The 20,506-nt window shown below is 42.9% G+C and overlaps 1 protein-coding gene across 2 annotated transcripts in view; it reads right to left on the bottom strand.

Moving 5' to 3' along the window:
- LOC144761595 (uncharacterized) overlaps positions 1-20,506 on the bottom strand; it is a 489,105-nt gene that overhangs the window by 127,497 nt on the left and 341,102 nt on the right. Inside the window, exon 9 of one of the 2 annotated variants that reach the window (XM_078646893.1) lies at positions 10,074-10,197. In XM_078646893.1, coding sequence (XP_078503019.1) covers positions 10,074-10,197 — 124 coding nt within the window. The remainder of the gene's footprint in view (positions 1-10,073; positions 10,198-20,506) is intronic. The other variant, XM_078646894.1, reaches the window with a different exon arrangement.

The following is a 20,506-nucleotide window of genomic DNA, read 5'->3' as shown; positions in this document are numbered from 1 at the left end:
AATACATAATGATAAAACCTATTAATGCCCTAGAAACAAGAAACGTTAGAAATAAGAACGGTAAACTGGGGAAAATGCAAGTCAGCAGAACATCCGCCCCCACTCTGGAAACTTCCAAAGTGGAGCAGGGTTGCGGCTACGCCCAGCCGGAAGCAACCCATATAAGGCGGGTCCTGCTGCCAACAATCGGCCAGGAGATCCTCACGTAGGGTGTAGCCGGAGGAGAGGCCGAGGCCAGCGGGACCCGGCCAGGGGATTGCCTTGACAACACCGGAGAGTTGCAGGGGGGGGAATGTCTATGTCCTCGACCCTCCCCTCTCTCTCCCAGTCCGGCCGCGGAGGCACTTGAGAGTTGCAGGTAGTCCCCCCACTCTCTCTCCCGGCCCGGCCACCAACGGCCGGGGGCAGGGGCCGACGGGATCCGGCTGCAGCCGATGAGCCAAGGAACCCGTTCATGGGGCCAGAGCAAGGGGCGTCCGGCCGACATCCACCGGAAGCCCAGCCCAAAGACGGACGGGACATTTTTTTCTTTTCTCCTTCGTAATGGCGGCGACAACACGCCAGACACCACTTCTTTCCTCTATAATTGCTGCGACAACTCTGGGGGGGGATGTCTTGCACATGCCTCCGACCCCCCCCCCCGTCCTCATCGCCTGGTCCGGCCATAACAAATGTCAAGCGAGACGCCGTGGGGTGCACTGGGAGGGAGAGACGGTGCGAACAGGCCTCTCCCGCCTCCCCAGGTGGAGGCTTCCCAACTGCACCCTCAGCGCTCCAGGCGCCCGGAAAAGGGTTCTTCCACTGTGGCGATGCTGCAACGCCTCGCCCAGCAGGTGGGAGCCCGTCCGCTCATTTGACCCCGCGATCGCCGGTAGCTGCCGAACTCTCAAAATGGCGATCGAACTGGCAAGAGCGGGCCCAGCATGAAGGAATGGCCCGGTCACTTGTTGATTCCACCGTCATAGTTCTCCACAACCTTGAAGATTCTAGAGGAGCCGCGGGAGTCCCCGACTCCCGCAAATACCCCCGATGGGGAGTGACTGCCATGATTGCCCACGGAACGATGGAAATGTAGCCGCAGGACGTCGGCGCTCCCATGCTGGCGCCAGCCTCAGTTTGAATGACTAGAGTCCTATAGACCACAGTTCGGATCAGTTCCGGTGGAAGCACAGTATGACCCGGTAGGAACATTGTTGCCTCCCTCCCCCCTTTTTTACTGATGGTTCAAACCACCGATCCCTTCTTTTACCCTTTAACGGAACTTTGGACTGCCAAAGGAAGCTCTGGGCCAACCATGAGTTAGTAGAGATTTAGACTATGCCTGAATCTGCCTGACTGCACTCAAAATGGCGCCGATGCAAATGAAACTTTCAACTCCTTGTTGTACCCCGATTGTTCGGCCCTGGTGTCATGAGATATGTATGAAGGGTTTTTTACCACCTGAATTGATATAGGATGTGTACTGATTACATGTTCGGACAATTAATGGATTCGGGATGTGTACTGTCAGTTCGGGAAATGAATTGATATGGGATGGGTACTGGTTATAGGTTCGGACAATGAAGTGATATTGGATGGGTACTGATTATGTGTTCAGACGGCGAATTGACATCAAATGGGTATTGATTGAACATTCGGACAATGAATTGTTGTTTAAAATTTTGCACATCATGATTATTGAAAGTTGGAAGCCCAACACTTATGACACTCACTCACACTGAAGTCTCGACATGATTTTATTGCGTTTTTCGCACTTTTATTGTGAAATAAACGACCACCGACTCCGCTCCAGCCTGCTCCGTGGCCGGTCCACGGGGTTGTAGGCCCGTATTTATGCACCGACATTCTTATTAAAGATTTTTTGAGAAAGCAACTATAGTTGTCCGTGTAAATTGATAAAGTCTTGAATGAATAATCTCTATTTTTCGATATAACTGAAATGTAGGTGGAATGACTAAGCTCGATTAGATAAAGGGTTGAAAAGGTATAGCACGTAGAAATATTGCAAATATGAAGGGTCGAATTTTAGTTGTGTATTTTTCCTTTTATACAGCCAAAAGCAACCGCTGAAGATCCAGGTATTTAGCCCATACTTTATATGCTACCTGTATAAGAAAAATCACACTAACGGTCCACCTGGGCTTAAACGCCCCAGTTGGCAGTGACTGCATCCTGTGGAAATAGGCCGAGTACGCAGTAAGTAAAAACCTTTCTGGGTTTATGCGCGCGAGTGCGTATCAATGTAGCCTGCTCTCCCTTCCCTCCTTTTCTCTCTCTCTGCAGGTCACCTCGGAATGCCGACGAAAATGGTGATCCAACAGACGAAGAGACGGGAAAAGGGGTCTGATTATAGTACCTAACCACGACAAACCCTGAATAAAGAAAAAAAAAAAAAGAATAATGTACACCCATGATCAAGCATTCTTACGCTTAACTAAGTAGGGAAAAGTTTAGGGTATTTCGAGGTAGGGGTTACACAAGTATCCTCCGCCGAGAGGACTAGGGATATTGCCAATATTTGAAAACCTACTACCTCCTTTTCCGCATCCTCATAGGCATATAACTAAAAGCTGCCCCATTGCTCTCCAATTGACACCAACTGTTGTCTCAGCCTGGAAACGCACTTGAAATGACTCGAATAAACCTCCGTGAGCATTAGCCTGACCAGGTTAGTTCATGACCAGTTGCCAAAGGCGTAAGTGTGTACAATCAAAGCCACCAGTAAGAGGCAGACAACGAATAAAAGATAAGAAAAAGGTAAAAAGAGCTTAGGGTGATAAAGATGCTCAGCATACAGAAAAGGATAATTGTGGCCAATAACTGTTTTATGTTTTGTCTTGGATCTTTTTATGTAATACCTGTACTGTCTCCCCCGTCTGAGTTTGTGTGTACGTGATGTATGGATCTACTCCGCTTGTGTTTACGCATTACTTAACCCCTGCCGTTCTAAGTTGTGTGCGCACTGAATGGACCATTATTGTACACGTCTCTCTCTCTCCCCACGGCATACGTGTACCGAATGGTTCGTTTAGAGTACGTCTCTCTCTCTCTCTCTCTCTCTCTCTCTCTCCTCTCTCTCTCTCTCTCTCTCTCTCTCTCTCTCTCCTCTCTCTCTCTCTCTCTCTCTCTCTCTCTCTCTCTCTCTCTCTCTCTCTCTCTCTCTCTCTCTCTCTCTCTCTCTCTCTCTCTCTCTCTCTCTCCAGGAGCCCCCCGTTTCCTCTTTTTCTTGTATGGTGGCGTTGTGTCCCTCCGACACAAACATAATTGGGTTTCCTCGAACGCAAAGGTGTTCAGCAAAATTGACCGAAACCAAAACGATTGAGACTTGCCATATTACTACCTCTCCCTTCTGCAAACAATAGAACCCGAGTTGGTAATGAAGGAAAGGACGGGTAAGACGACGGATGTCCCCTAATCTGGCCTCTTATAAGGGAACTATAACGTCAATGGTCTTCTGTTTCTCAGTTTGTTAGAAAATGCGATCCCCAATGCCCCGATTGCCCCACCCCCTTGCGCCTAAGTGCGGATGTCCAGAGTACCCCACTTCCCCCGATCGACCCCAGCTCCCTGTCCAAAAGCACCCACGCGCCCCCGATCAACCCTATGATAACGCCCCTGCTTGCAAGAATTAGCCGACCCCGAAGGGAGATGTGATATTGTCGATACTTGGGTTAAAGGGAAGAACGAGTCTCTCCATAAGGACTTGATTTTTTGTAACATAATACATTTTGTACAAAAGTTCAGTTTCTCTTATCATATGTCGCGAATGAACGCCAAACAATTCTCTGAATTCAATATGCAATGCCCTTCTACAGACTCCATAAATAACGACCTCTGACTGTGACCGATGAACCTATCCCCCACCTACTCAGGAATAGGGAAGGAATTGAGAATGTATATCTGTTCTCCCGACCAGTTTGTCTAAAAACTTGTTTTTCACCCATTCAAAGATACAATCACCAAAGGAGAGGAGCTGGACGTGACGCACAGCCTGGCCACAGATCATGGAGCACGTGTGACGACCAAAGGTGGAGCCGCAGAGCAACGAGACGCGGGACGAGGCACAACTTTCAAGTTCAGCTGATGAAGAAATAAGGGGCTGCCTTGAAGCCCTCGACTTGCTGACCCACTCGTGCCTGAAGTCCCCGTCCCTTTTTTAGTCCGACTGATGGGCCTGTCTGCTCATTGTCCTTTGCTCCCTTGGTCCCTTGGTGTGTTCGAAGATCTGACCCCACTCCGCCCTCTCCTCCCTCGAGTATTCAACAAACTCTTTCATATAAAATTTGACTATGGACTGGGATTTTGTCACGGAAAAAGAAAGACACGCAGGTGCCCAGCATAAGGCACCCCTAAGAAAATGAGTTAGGAAACAGGACTGTGATCTAACAGCAGAGGACTGATCGCACCCTGCAACGTGTAAGGACGAATCCGAGCTGGACCTATAGCTCCACCGCCGGTGCTCAGCAGCGCCAACAAAAGAAGACGGACTCTGTTAAAAGACATTGCGACAAAGACCCTCCCCCTTTCCAGAACTTTCTATTCGCCCCTTGACTAAAAATTACTTGTATCGAATTGAATACCTCCCTCAACCATTTTGTATTGCCTTTTAAGAAATGTTTTATCGGTCACTCATGTGGTTAGTTTTCCAAAAATCCCCTATAGTACTGACAAACCGGAAGGTATCAGAGCGTTCTTTCTGTATATGATGTCACTAGAGAGAAAATGTGAACTTGATTTTTATGTGTCGGAACATTTTTCTTGATTCTACACCGACTAAATATTATGCTGATTTCTAGGCTTGTATAAAGAGCCCAACAGATGTAAATTAACATGTATTGTATTCTACCTATCACATCGACTGTGTAGAAATTGAACTTGCTTATGTAAAAAGCGGCGACTGTTAAAAATAGCAATGTGTATGTACATAAGCGGCGTTCATTCATGTTCACAGTACCCCTTGGTGTAAACAGAATGGATATCGTTAAAACTCTGACTGTGTTGTCCCACTAGCATAGACCCATGCACACACGTACACGACAGCCACTTTAGGCACCATGGTCTCTCAGTTTGCGGTCGATCGCCAGCGCCCCTTCCCTGACCCTGCAAGCTTCCCCCATGCACCCTGGCTGCCCCTCTCCCACATGCGCGAGTCATGAGCCCACCCCTCCCGCATGACTCTGTCCCTAAAAATCGCACCCCGCGCCTGACCAACACCTCCTGTCCCTCCATGAATACCCCTCCTTTGATGACCTCTTCCTCTGAGCCTGAACGTCAGCACTGACTGCTGGTCATCCTTTAGCCCGAGGATACAGTTTATTGCCCACTACTTTATGCACTCGTCTCTCTTGGAAGAAGCTACTATTGATCATGGCCACCCCACCCCCCTGAGACTCGATCAGGCACACACATTCCAATGGAATCAGCAGAACACTCAGCTGCGTGACAGCCCCTCCTATTGCATGGAGGATAAGGGCCCTACTGTAGCCACGTGTTGAAATACCTCCATACTATACAAAGCGTTGATTGTAATAAAGGATGCCTGTGTGCCACTAACCTGTGTATAAAAGACGAAGCCTCAGAGAAACTTGTTAGAGCACCTCCCGAAGACACTATGCGAGTGTCCCAAAGGACAGGCTCTCCTCATGAGTAATAAACCTTTTCCTTGTCTTCCTACTTCCAGTGCCCGTCTCTTTATTTGGTAACTACTCAAGAAGGAAACAAAGAGTCGCCCTGCACCAGCAGCCTGGGCATCGGGTGCGATCGGGGCTGACCCTTTTTACAACTATATGGTGTGTGGGAGACAAAACATTAAATTTAGACTCATTTTTATAAAGGGTAAAAGTTGTCTAGGGTTTCTGGATTTTCCTATCTTGGAGTGACTTTAGATTCTTTGCCCTGCATTGCCAATCACTGCCTTCAGCGTAATCATTCATTATTGGCTTTGTGTGATGTGTCCCAAAAAGTTGGCAGTAAACCTGTATAACCCTTTTTAGAAATCAATAAATTGAAATGCTTACCATTATTGATATTTGGGGCTGCAAGATGGGTGTTTGCTACTGCACTAAGCTACACCAGGAGGAGAATTGGTTCTGTTGGTGCCTATTGGGGTTAGGACCAGGCAGCCTCAGTATTTTTACATGAGGAACTTGGCTTGAAATATGTGGCTGACCAAGTGGAGCTTGCTCCGCCCATCCTTTGGATCTCAATATAGAACAATATTGAGCAACGAGAAAGTAGAGTTCAATCACAAAGTCATAACCAACTGTCTTGCTTTTGACTTTGGGCTCAGGATTTCCTGGTTAAACCACATAAAGAAACGGCAGAAGTCTTGGGCAGACTAGACTTGTGTACCTCATCATGGACAATTGGGAAAGGACTAGGGTGAAATAGCTCCATATGTGGTTTGCAGCCACTAAAAGAGAGAATAGTGAGCTAACAAAACCAAACTTGAGGGATTTGGCCATTATTTAAACTACCCATGTCTGGAAAAGAGCACTTCTTACCAAATTCCACATAGGTACCAACAGAAGCTATCTTTGCTTTTATCTAGGTCAATATGCCGCCGATTCAATTTTGCTTTGTCGTTGCGATGAATCCTCCCCTCAAACACTGGTTGATTGTTTTCTTTTTTTGTAAATTTGACAGCCTTCTGAAAACAAATCCTGTTCTTAAATCCTGTGGATTTTATCAGTATAAACCAAGTTTTTATTATCTTCGTATACCGTCTGACCCACTTGTGTGCTATTGTGCAGGAGGATTCCTGAAAAATGCTGTTCAAAGGCATACGCCCATTGAATATTAGTTTCTATTTATGTATTAGTAAACTTTCTTCCTCCTTAAGATCGTTTGTACATTCCTTATTATGTATGGTTGCTGAAGTGACTGTAGAAATGGGATTTCTTTGGATGTATTTCTTATTTAGATACGCATACCATCTAATTCTAGTTTCCAGTGTTTGAAGGTGCTTTATGTTCAAACGTGCTTGTATGATTAGTAGAAGCGCTGTCGATCTCACATGGATAATTGTTTTATCTGATGAGTTCTTAATATGGTTTCCATGATTTTTATGTTGTTTAGATGTTGTTTAACTCTTTTATGTTTAGATGTGTAAAATCGAATAAAGATTAATCAGTCAATCAATAGATCGGTTCACAAAATAAGAATTCATTTGGTTAAAGTGGGTGCGCTAATTGCAACACCTTTTACCTTATTCATTTTTCATATATAAGGTCCAAAGTGTTTTAACAGTTGCAAACACTCAGATCCAGTACATCTCAGGGTTTGCAAACACTAAAACAATTTTTAAACTGTACTCAACCCAATTAACAATACGGAAAAGGTTTTCCGAATTGTTAAATGGACTTCAGAAACCATAGAGGAAGCGTATTTGAAAGGGCTTGTTAAGGGTGTCACTTCCAAATACCAGTTCCTTATGGGATATATTAATGCTTTGCAACCGAAATCCATTCGCAAAACATTAATATTTTACCACCACCTCAAACAAGGTGGTAACCCATTCATAAATGGGAAGGGGGTCCACAAGGGGTTTCTTGGTCTTTGTGAATTTGGACAAAAACATATTTTTGGAGCAGGTAGTGGTCCAAAGAACTTCTGCCTGCTCCTAAAAGTTCTTGTAAGATTTTGAAGTCTCTTTTTCTAAACATATCCTGTTTACCTTTTAGGAAAACAGGCTGCATTATTTAAAAGCAAATACAGACATGATGATCTGCTGAACCCGGAAGGCCAACGGGCCTGTGGTTGTAGCCAATAATAGTGGGTCACAGCTTGTGACCTACCACATAAATATTTATGCATTAGGTCAAATTGCTGCCCTCTATAATTCTGTATTGTGAGAACGAACCTTTTAGAACATAGGTTGGCTCTCAAAATACAAATTCATTTGGTAGAATTTGGTCCACATAATGTGCAACAGTATTCAACTAGGCCACAAGCCCACAAGACACTAACCAACTATTGTATATTATCTTACGGTATCAATGCTATAGTTCACTTCTAGCCATATCATCAGCATTTATTGATAATACAAGTATTATATTTGTGTACATTATTGTTGACTTTTATACAGAGTGGCCTGTCCCAGCAAGCAACATAGCACATTACTTTGAAAGAGTAATAGAAAGCTTGGGCCAGATTTATCAAAGTATTTAATGCAAAGTACACAAGGTAACTCACAGGCAACGCAACACTAAAGTCAGAGTTACCAAGTCACGCAAGGCCACCTTGTGTGACCCTGCGGTGCTTGGTAAGTCTGGAGTAACTCAAGGCAGTGCAAGTTGCTACCTTGCATTACTTTGCCCCAAGGAGGTGTTCCATGGGTAGAGTGTGAGTGTTCTCACGCATACACCCATGGATTCCCTGATTTACCATGAGTGGTAGACCTGGGAATGTATCAAAATGCTACGTCTAACCAGGGGAGGCATAACAAGGAGAAACATCTTTATTTCTCTTTGTTTTTTTCTCTTTCTATGTGTGCTGCATTCTTTAGCACACATAAAAAGAATAAAAAGCCTCAGAGAATTGTTTTTGTGCAGGAAGGTGTCCCTTCCTGCAGAAAAACAATCCTGCCTGCAATGCAGGCATTCTTGCATCATGACACAAGGGTGTCTGCATTGGCTCTAGGCAGCCAAAAGTGCACCAGCACAAAGAGGGGACAGAAATAAGCTGTATAATGTTAAATATGAAGCATTATTGACCTCTCCCTTTCATGCAGTGCTGCGCAGCAAGGTGTCTTGCTGAGTTGTATGAAATATTTATAAATAGGCCCCCTTGCTTCTAAGTCCCAGAGTGCCCCGTGGAAATTTATATAACTCACAGGTACATCCACATCGACACTAAAGGGAAAATAAACTTGTGTTACATTATTCTCTTAATGTGGAATCCAACTATTACAACACACACACACAAACAGCCTGTGCCTGAGCACAGCCCACACTTCTTCCCTCAGGAGTGGTTGGGGCCAATCAGCCCCACAATACACCTACACACTGCAGGATATCACAATTTATTGAAAGCTGCCGGTACAAAACCACGTAGATTGCAACTGTAGTAATGCATATATGTATTTTGCAGTGAGTAAAGGGGCATTAGGTTTGACATCATATCATTTTAATTTTAATGTATTTTTTAATGTTATTATTCTGATTAATTCTGCCAGCTAGCCTTTCAGGTTCCTTTAGACTTTGGTGGTCAAAATAGATAAAAAGACAACACAGTGCAAATACACTTGTGCAGAGTTTGGGTGCTTGTTTGCACATATGTCATAATAAATTTACAGTAATGCGCACAAACGATGCTGTTCCTGATTGTGCCCGTTATATAAATATCTTTTTTTTTACATTGTGATCAGACGGTTGCTACCAGCTAACATGGTGGTAACAGGCATTATGCCCAAGCCTTGCAGTTTTTCAGGCCCCAAATTCCTGCATTAGAATGAATATGCAGATTTTAAAGCTAGCCTTCCTGTTTATTAATTATTAGGTAGCTACATACAGCCATACCAATAGGCGGTGCTAGATGCTGGAGCTGCCAATGTTCTCTTTACTGGAGAATTCTTTGTTATGATTTTATGTAAAAGGCCCGGAGGCCAACATTATGCATATCCCTTTTATTACTGCCCAAACACAGCAGCAACAATATCATAGAACTTAGAATATTATCAAAATATTCCAGAACTTAGAACATGTATAAGACACCATGTCAGGCAGCCATCTTCCTCTTTTGATGCTGCTCGAACAAGAGATAAGTACTCAGTTTTCTCTACTAACTAATTTGTAATTGAATGATTGAATTAAGACATAACAGATTTTATAAAATATTTACATTGGGAGTTTGAAGAGTGAGGATTTCAAGGGAAATGATTTTAGAGGAGATTGTTATAAAAAAGTAAAAGAGGTGTAATGTACCATGCTGCATTTTACATGTGTAAGATAACACAATATCACACCAGCTGAGAAGAACTGGCACAGCTCACTTCCTCAATAGAAACAAGCCAACCACACAAAAAATCACAGTGAGACAGAAAGCTGCCACTCAACTGAATCCGCCTCACTTACCTCAGTAAATGCATAGCCTTTTCCTGTTCGTCCTTCATCTTCGCCAGTAGAGGGTTATCGCCATTAAAAGCAGACATATCTCTTTCAATCTCTTTTAGGTTGACTGCATATCTCTTTTCAGCTTCTTAAGAGAAGGTATAAAAATAGAACCAAGTCATCAATGTACTTATGTTTTTTTGCTAGCTTGTGGTTGAAATACACTGTTTGTTAGGAAATATACATATTGAAAATGACTGCTTAGACGATGTTATCTGAGTTTGAGAGGCAGCAATGATCAACACGCTGTATACATCGAATATTACAGGACATTAAATCAAACTGTCATATTCCAGAAAAGTGTCTTATTTGTTGTCATGAACCAATTGATAACTTGCTAAACAGCTTGTCCTAGTGGCATTCTGTTTATACAAGGCAGCAATGGTGAACGTGTGCTTTAAATCAGGATGATAGAACGCAGGGTATCAGTTTTGTAACCTGTAATAAAAAAGGGCAGAAGATGGATATAATAGGAAATCAAGCTATAGCTTAAAACTACAACATTTTTGGACGATCAGAGATTTGTTGATAACCTGTGCAGATAGTTATGCAGCACAGTTTTTATTTCTATAAAATATGTTTTTAACAAACGCATGTATATTTACATATGTATCAAATGTGTCGTTTCCATACCACTCGGCGCATCCTTGGACTGAAGTCAACTGACCACCTCACTGCTGCTCTATGCCTGCTATGAAAATGCTATATTGTCTCCCAGTGAAACCGAGGGTGAGCTCAAGAAGAGCCTATGCGTTGTGCATAAAGCTGTGAATATCAAAACCATCCTTATCTCAATAAAATCCTGCTCTCTTACTGACCAACCTGTTGGCCTATAAGATGTGCTGTGACATTTCCCGGCAGGATGCAAATTCTCTGGTGGTAGAGCATTACATGGTTGAGGCTCCTCCCTTTTTTTTGCTTCCTTCTCACCAAAGACAGCCTTCTCAAATTCAGAAAATTATTGAATACGCATCATTACAAATTTGGGATAGCCCAATGCTATGTAAATTCATGAATTAAATAAAAATAAAATAGTTTCTCGCAAATTACTGCTGTTCAATATCAGAATATAGTGTGGAAAATATTATCTGACATAAATATTGTGTCCTACATAACGTTTAGAAAAAGATACCATCAGGAGTAGATTTTTTTATTAGCTCGAATGGGGGCGATATTTTGGTCAACAAAATGTATGGCCCTATATGATATTCAGGTATCAAACTATTATAATGTTGCATAGTAAACAAATTGTACCTCTGCATCAACCCTTTCCCATTTGAGAGCCAGGAGGCGGATATTGGGATGAGTGTTGAGTGCTGAGTGATGTCCGAAAAGTGTTGACAAAAAAGTTAGCAAGACATTCGGGACATCCCTAAAGCTTTGCTCACTCAATGGTTGAAGTTTTCAGATCAACTGTATTTTGACAAATGATAGTTTCAGAACACCTAAGCCAGCTCAGGGATTACTCCATAATCAAATGACTTTGGGATTGACGGGCCAAGTCCATTGTGACCCCCATGAAAGCAGGGCAATGAGATATCCTGACAACTAGGCTGTTTACTGCCAAAGCACAAAGCAGGATGGTAGTAGTGACTGTGACTGTCTTTACCGTGGAGCACATTATCCTTCTGTTCAAGCCTGTTCCGTGCCTACCCCTCGATGACACATGTTAAGTGAAGCAAGCCTCTTTACTAATAAAGATGCTAGGACCAGAAGTAATGAAGGAAAATGAACAACGATGCTGGACTCCATGTAGCCAACACCGGCACCCACATAATGCATATAGTGTTGGTACTAATAGAACGCTCCTCCCTCTTGCTCTCTACTTCGATTCAAAGCATACACAAGTGGGCCGCAGTGACTTACAGTTTGCCCCTCTTCAAAGGAGATTTGATAAAGATGAACATGCCCAAGCATCGGGGAAACACGTGGCTCGACAGACGATAACACAGCCCGGAGGAAGTGTGCTGTCATGGTGCTGTTCTATTAATTGTTTGAATGTAAAGCATTGTGAGTTAACTCAGGTCTTCCTTTTCTTTATGCCAACACATGGCTGGACTCAAGCCACCCAAGATCCATATTATTCATTGAGTTCCACAGACCACTGCAGTCATAATCCAGGTAGCGACCATATTTCCAGTGTAATTGTGATGCCATATAATGTATTGTTTTTTAGTTAACAAAAGATTAAAATGTGAGTGGCAAGCAGTCAAGGAAACCAAAACAGCCCTCTAAAGATTACCAAACTGCTTCTCATTTGAGGAGGCATTCGCTCTACCGCCAGGAACCCCACTGTGTCAACCAATCCTTCCACTCTAAGGCACAACAAGGCTCAACCACTCCTTCAACTCAAAGAAGTGGTAAGACTCAAGCATGTGGCCATTGAATCCTTTAAGATCACAAGCACACAGGGCTGACAGGGGTCTCTAGTACCTAGTTTCAAATCTATGCTCAGGGCCCAGCCAATTAACATCTAGCATTACACTGTGCCCTTTGGTGGCCTACCAATGTGGTGATAAATAAATAAATCAGTAAGACGAGCTAATTGAGTTTACATCTGAGAATTTTGAACTTCTTTCTCGTCAGTAAATTAATAGTCATTTGCATGTCACAACTCCTGTGAGGTTTTAGCTTTAGCAATCTTGTAGCCTATCTTGCACCCATCCGTATTGCATCCAGTTTCACAATTCTTCAGTAGATGGCCAAATTCTGCATAGGACACAATTCATGTAGCAGTGGCCTTCATTTGCCATGAAATAGCTTTAGGCTGCATACCCGACATACAAGCAGTAAAAAACAACCTGTTATTCTACAAATACAATCGAGCAAAATCAACAGAGCACAATAGTTCATGTGAAACTTTGTTGCATATACAAAGGCACTTTTACCTGTTCTCTAAAAATTAAGACCGATGTACCGCATGCATTGACACTTTAGAAAAGAGGCCTGAATGCACAGCCCCACACTATGGTCAATAACTGTTGTACTACTCAATATCAACACTAACAATATCGTGGTACATGCATAGCAAGAGCATAATATCAAGGAGCAAAATATTGAAAGGTAAGTACATATAGGAAAGTATAGATTTACTATTCCTGACACCACATCTATGTACTTTGAAGATATATGTACCACACAGGTACATATATGTGGATTGTACCCCACCTATATATTGTGGTGTCGATATTCAGGGGGCACACATACAAATGTGCTTTCACCTGTCGTTGCATATTTCCTAATCTCCTTGATTCGAGTTGAGGCAAAACCACAATGGGATGAAAGACCTTATTTGGGTCTTTATAACTTATTCCCCTCTCCCTCATTCGTAAACCCCATAAAAAACAGACCCTACTTTTTTGTTCTACTAAATTGTTACTCCAATTTTGAGAATATTTCATTGATTTTCCTAATTTTTCACGTTTTATACTTTTTTTGAACTCTCCCTTTTCAAAATGCAATAATTTCTTCTTTCTCTCATTTAGCTTTTCACTTCACCCTTTATTCCTCTCATGATACAAACAGAATCGTTTTTCCTTAGTATATTTTTCACATATTTAATGATTTTGTTCTCAACTCTCAATTATTGTTATCTCTACATAACACCGTTCAATTTACAGTTGTTCCTCTGTTTCACCTTTTAATCAATGTGCATTCCATCCACAATACCGGGTAATGCAGACTTTTGTGTTGTTTGCACCCATTTAGACTTTCAGACAAATTTGGAGGCAGATAAATTGGCAGGCACCAGTAAGTACGTACTGCAAGTAAAGCCAATTAGCGCATGGACTCCATATTCAATGGTATCGCAAACAGAGATGCTTTGAATTCTAGGTAAAATCAAGGATGGCAAAGAAACTTTAATCAACATTGAGGGGGATTTCTACATGTCCAGCTGCTAGGCAGTGATTTCAGGGGTGAGGTTAGTAGACCAAGGTTAGTAGACCAACAAATCCTTGGTGTTGGAACTGAGCGAAGTGCTTCCAAGGAAAATTAGGTGTTGTGCTATGCTGAAGTTACTGAGACCCCCTCGAGCCAATCTTCATAAGTTGCATCATGGTACATTTGGTGTACCCAGGATACACTACATTCATTGGGCCTTGGAGATCTTGGCCAGTGTATCTCCATTTTTGACAGGTAAGCCTATACAGAAATCCTAGAGAAAGACACACATATTGACCTGATGTGCAGTCATTTCCTCCTTGCACAGTCTGTACCCTTTATGTCTGCATCGTAGAAAGGTCATAGGGGTCAGATTTTAAATCTACACCCTCCCTAGTCAAACAAAAAGAATGTAGGTCTTTACAAAAAACAAGTGTAAGCAAACATCACTGTTTCTGAAACATATACTCTGCATTCAGGATTGTTTTCGGTGTTAACTACTCTGCTATGACTGAGTATAAGACTCTGCATTAAAACAATAACAACAAAACACAAACCAGAAAACTTTTTTGCAAAACTGTAGGCAGACATTAAAAGGCAATTGAAGTAAGCCTCGAGTAGTAAAAAAGTACAGCTTGATATAATCCATATATTTGATGATAATACCAGGCGTGGCCGGGATAGGTAAGAGTGGTGAGACGGGGTGGGGTGGGGTGGGGTGGGATATGTTGACAGATGACTGGATAGGCAAAAACTTTTTAAAAGAAATTAAAACCACTTACCTTGCGCGCGCAGCTTCTCCGAGTCCGCGATGAGGTGGGCACAAGGTAAGTTGCTTTATTTATTTTTTAATTTAAATTTACCAGTCCAGTCGTCTGTCGACTCCACCCACCCTGCCCACCCCACCGCTCTTACCTGTGCTCGCCGCGCCTGGATAAGATTGAGGGGCATATTATCAAGGTTGGCGATAGGGGATTATCGCCGCTTTATCGGCCGTTTTCGGCCGCTAAGTGGTGATAATTCTATCGCCCTATTAGCAAGCTGTCGCTAACAGCAGTTAGCGACAGCTTGTAGGCGATAGCGAGCGGTTTGGGGCCTGCTTTGCATGTTAGCGATATTTATCGCTAATGACATGCAAAGTGGGCATTCCCAACCTGTTAGCGACTGAAAGCAGTCGCTAACCTCGCTATCGCCTATTAGCGAGATAGGCGAAGCGATAAAAAAAGTGTGCTAAGCGCGAATATCGCTAGAAACTAACGCCTACCCAGACCAGTTCTTAGACATGTTATCCAATGGGAGGTGGATAACATGGCTAAGAGGCTAAGAGCATTTCGTCGCTATTCTGTGAAATCGCTGTATTCTCAGCGATATTCACGCATTTCGCCGCTAACGCTGGAAAATGTATCGCTTTGGAGATAAACGTTGCTAATAGCATGTTATCTCAGCGATTAATTCCGGCGATGCTCAGCGATAAAAAAATCGTTGCTGAGCCTATTTAGCGATAAATATCGCTATGTGTTGGTAATATGCCCCTGAGTTTGAGCTCTAATTAGTTTAGGCGTAAAATGCTTACTGACACGTGTTTCACTCTGGTGTGCAGTGGAGCTTTTTCAAGGTGTTTTGTTGTTACATATTTCTGAACATATGTAGCACTGTAAGAAGTATTAGTTTTATCAGTGTCAGTTCTATTTTCAGGCCCATGCAATTATCCATATAATGGTAAGTGAAACCAGTGAATATTGTATCTCAATGTACATTTTCTTAATGTTCCTAATTAGGGCCTCATTATGAGTTCTGCTGTAATCCAAGTTACCAGTTCCATCAGGATTGTGAGGTCTTCAGCAACTCCAGCAACTGGAGTGTTTCACCAGTAGATTTCGACCTGTTCCAATCAGCCACACTCTCCAGGTGACATACCAAGCAAAAATATACAAATACTGGTCACAAACACAGATTTATGTGTGTTATTTCACAAAAACTTGAAATGGGCAATTGTTCTGCTACCCTTTTGAGTTACTGATGGACCGTGTATCGGTACCTTCAGGTGAGGGAATACCGGCTAATATCGCTCTGACTTGTAATGGACCCCTTATGTTCCTGAAACCAGTCCTATTATACTTAGGATTCAGTTCTTCTTAATTTGAGTTGGTGGTTGCCAGTGGGGGTCACTGGCTCTCCTTTTTGGGGACCAGGACTTATTTTTTCTTTTCTGACATTTTCTGAGAGCAAGAAAGAGAAAAATGCACATAGGGCAAAAAAGGAGGAAGACACAGACGGAGGCAGAAACATTTTTACAATGGGAGAAAGAAGGAACTTGAAAGAGAACTTGCAAGAGTGAGAGAAATGGGAATGAAGTGTCTGGTAGTGGATTATGGAAGCATGAGGTAAATTGAGGACTATGCAGTCTTGGTATTCGGCCCACTGACATTTAATAATGCTGGTTGTAGGCTTCTCAGCAGAGATTTAGGCACTGACCTTCATTTATTTTAAAAATTAAGCACTGACTGTGTTTCATTTTGAAGTTAATTCATGTCCATTGTTTTGATCCTACACATATGGGGCATTATGCCTTTTGCATTCAATGTTTTCAAATGCTACCCTTTCAACACTACCTCATTTTATGTACCTCTTTTGAATAGTTTATGATCAGGTAGTGACACATCGCTTGTGATTTTTAGAGGTGGACAACTGCATCGGTATTAACACCAGGGGCGTAACACAGGCCCCCGCAGCCCCCACGTTGCGTGGGGCCCCGAGCCCCAGGGGCCCTCCTCGGCGCACAGTACATTCGGTGAGAGCAGGGTCTGTCTGGCACCTCGCCTCACAAATTAAATGGTGCTGGAAGTTAAGTTACTCCTAAGGTGGGCGGGGCCGTAGTGGGAGCACTTGGAAGTTACCAAATGTGTTACTTTAATTTGAGCGGCAGCCAGTACAGTGCGTTATCATGCCGCTGCCCTGCGACGGGACCTGGTTGGAAAGGAGAGGTGGCATTATAGACAGACACAGTGTTATCACAGAGTCGAGGCTGCTGCGTGGCACACGGAGGTATTCATAGTTTTAAAACTTTACAGCCTGACAGACACTGAGCCTGTAGCTCTGCTGTCTGCTCTCTAGGCTGAGGGTGGTGACTGCTGCAGAGGATTAGGTAGGCTCAGTTCAGCTGACTGTCGATTTATTTATCGAAAACACTGACGAGAATTTAAATATAATTTCGGGACCTCAGTGCTGCTCTGCTGTGGAAGAGATCACGCTCACTCTGACACCTGGCAGGAGTGTTTTAAGTCCTGCTATGCCCTTGCTGCCTCACCAGCCCTGCCCCCCCAAGCACAGATTCCCGTGTTCTGGACGGGCGTGTGATGCAAAGCATTCTTCATCTGCCCTGGCTCCATGTGTGTTCCGGGAATGGTCTAGACTGTACTATCTTGGAAAAGCCTAGCAGACCAGAGCCTGTGACTTGTCGATGACCTGAACTGGCAACTGCCAAAGAGGATTCTGCAGACTGCCAACTCTGTAATGCATCACTGAGCCCCCAAAGTCAAGAGAGGCCCAGCGACTGCTGCTATCAGAGCAATGGCAGCACCAGTTCAGGGGATTGGCAATTAAGCAGAACCCCTTGGTCCAGAAAGTAGGTTAGTGGCCTGTCCAGAAGAGGCCCTCAATCCGTGCTTATAGAGTGATGTCTGCAGTTTGAGGAGTGACGTATACATATGAAATGGTGCAGACGGTACTTTAAATGAAAAGATACAAAAAGTGCTAGTACTTATTAGCCACAGTACCAATTCTCTCCTCCAAAGTGCCGCTGTTCTCCCATTAAATGTATTACAACACTGCTGAAAAGTGCAGAAGCTCTTCCTTTTAAATTCTAGTGTATGAGAGTGTTCTGAACAGGAGAGTTGGTGTTTTGAAGCAGTATGTGCGTGGCAGAAAGCTGAAGAAGAATGTGGTATTGCTTTTACCATTGGCACCTGTTGAGGAGGACTGGCCTGCCATGTCTGGTGCTTTTGAAATAATCTTGAAGTTTCTCATTGCTCAAATGGGTATAATTTCTGAAATTTATTTATCTCCCTCATCTCCGTTGCTTGATTTTTGCTTGCAAGAAAGTGTCACTCATAGTCGTTGAAGGTCACTCATAATTACACTGAAATTCTGAAAATGTCACACATGAGTAATCTGAAACCATGGCAGCTGTGCATAGACTGTATGTGATTATAGACAGCAATGCGTTCTAGTGGTCCTGATGGCTACTATTTCCTTTTGTTGCCACTTTCTTTTGCGCTACCACCTATTAGTAGAACCAACGTATTCCTTCTTTATAGATGTCTTTCTGAAGTCTGCTTACATTGAAGTAAAAATACGTTTTTTGTGTGTTTTCTTTTAACAAAATTCTGAGCTGTGCCTCAGGACCTCTGTTGTCCCTGGCTGTATATCTGCAATTAATCACAAGTTATTGTGAATGTGTGTCTTGTTTAGTTTGCTCCTGCTTGCACGTTTGGGCACTTAATATTGGTAACCTGTAGACATCATGCGAGATGGCCATGTCATGTTCCCAGTCTGAGTCAACATAGGTGCAGTCTTTCCTAAGGAGAATTCTTGTGGGTCCATAACCTGCTGTTTTTGCTAATAGCTAATTCTGCTACAAACTATGGCCAACAGTTGCCTTTATCTTGAATGTCCTCTTTTATAGCCACAAAGAGTGGAATTCCAATACCTATCTTTCAGGTCAGGGAGCTATGTGCGCTTACCTAAAAAGGGCCCTGTTGGTTAGTTTTTATTGTTTTACGTGATGAGGAAAAACGAAAGACATATTTTATGGAAGGCAATGAAAAAATGATTGATGTGCCTAATCAGTGGTACTCCCCATTGCTTAGGTGTCGTACTGCACATATGCACCAAGGTATAAAGAAAAGTTGCATTTATGGTGGCAAAGACCAAGTGGGTTGTGTTTACCATTGATCAGGGCCTGGTGGTCAGTATATACTCTTCTTGCTAATGGCTGACCGCACAGTGTTCAGGGTTATGACATGGAACACTCTAGAGTTCACCCTTACAGCAGATGCCAATACTGTTGATATTTGAAAAATAGAGAGAATAATGTAAATACAAATTTGAAAATAACATGACTTTGCAATAAGTAAAGTAACTCTTGAGCATATTAAATGGTTTGATTATCTCACATATGTTTATTGTCAAATTATTCTGGGGGAGAATAACTTTGTAAAACCTTGCACAATATGAAGACTGTACTGCAAGTAAAAGAATTTCCTCCGTTCTAAGGTCATCTCCTTCTAATCCCAGTACTGGTTCTGGATGTAAATTAGAGCACTGATTATGATGAACACATGTTCCATGGCAACAACACATCTCTGATGGAAGCTTCTTCCCATGAATGTGTTTTGATTATCTGTAGTTACCCGACTGGATCCACCTACTCTTTACAAAGCAGTTGCTTTCCGTTGCTGCCAGATGGCGCTGTATGTCTTTAGACGTGACAACACTCGGACGTACAATGATCAGTGGTGCGCCTCATATCTGTTTCTTTCTGGCATCATGTTCTTGCAGTTAAAAGTCAGCTTACAAGGAGTAGAACCAAATGTTTTTGTTGTATTGAAGGATTTATATTGTGCTTACTACCCCTATGTATGGCTCTGAAGCACTTACCTACATGGACAGCAAGCTACGCCTTATAGGTTTTGTGGCTGAAAGGGTGTTGTCTTTGGCACAACCCAGGCCTGAAATCTTGGCGGTCTAGGTGTTGTCAGCTGAGCATGAATCTGTCTTATTCTGCTAATTTGCAATTGGTCAAGCCAGACACACCATCCCAGGAACTCTGTGAATTTTGGGGCCTGAAAGGTGCCTGGCTGCACAAGGTGACTGACTCCCATTCAGCCCCTCAACCCTGCCTGAAGGCAAGAGGTTGACTGGAGCTGGAGGTATGCTGTGCTAATGGAGTGGGTAGAAGCCTCCTGGGCCACTTGTGAGAACTGTACAGGAATTAATGGACTCTTCACGTAGAATAGGGATGATACTTTGCAATTCTATATCTTTGTAGTGACTGATCCAGTGTTTGTTGTTTTGTTCCTACTTTAATCATAACATACTTTCTGATGTTACTAAATAGTTTTGGGATCATTTACTGAGAAGTTTCTTGATTCTGCTGATTTGCTGATACTACTAGTCGACACCAAACATTTTCCAAAGTAGCCTTCAACTCAAATCTGCACTATTAAGGGACAAAGCTATCTTAGAGAAAGTGCCTGACTATAGGCTAATTTTGAATTGTGGCTGGAGAATTTGCCCCACCAAACACCCAGCTTCCTAGCCACCTTATACAGGGTTAACGTTCTTGGATCTACTCTTTTTTTGTCCTTTATGTCTTTATGAGTCCTGGGTTTACACAGTTTACACAAACAGACTGTTGAAAAATAACAACCAATAAGTCAGTAGTTGTGTTGTTATTTTGTATAGTAAAAATGTTTAAGACTCACTAATGTGCATAAAAATATAATTAACAGCGG

This window comes from Lissotriton helveticus, chromosome 6 (assembly GCF_964261635.1).
Source record: "Lissotriton helveticus chromosome 6, aLisHel1.1, whole genome shotgun sequence".
NCBI classification, from domain to species: domain Eukaryota; kingdom Metazoa; phylum Chordata; class Amphibia; order Caudata; family Salamandridae; genus Lissotriton; species Lissotriton helveticus.
Note: the sequence above shows the minus strand (reverse complement) of the source record. Positions and strands in the feature narration are given on the sequence as shown.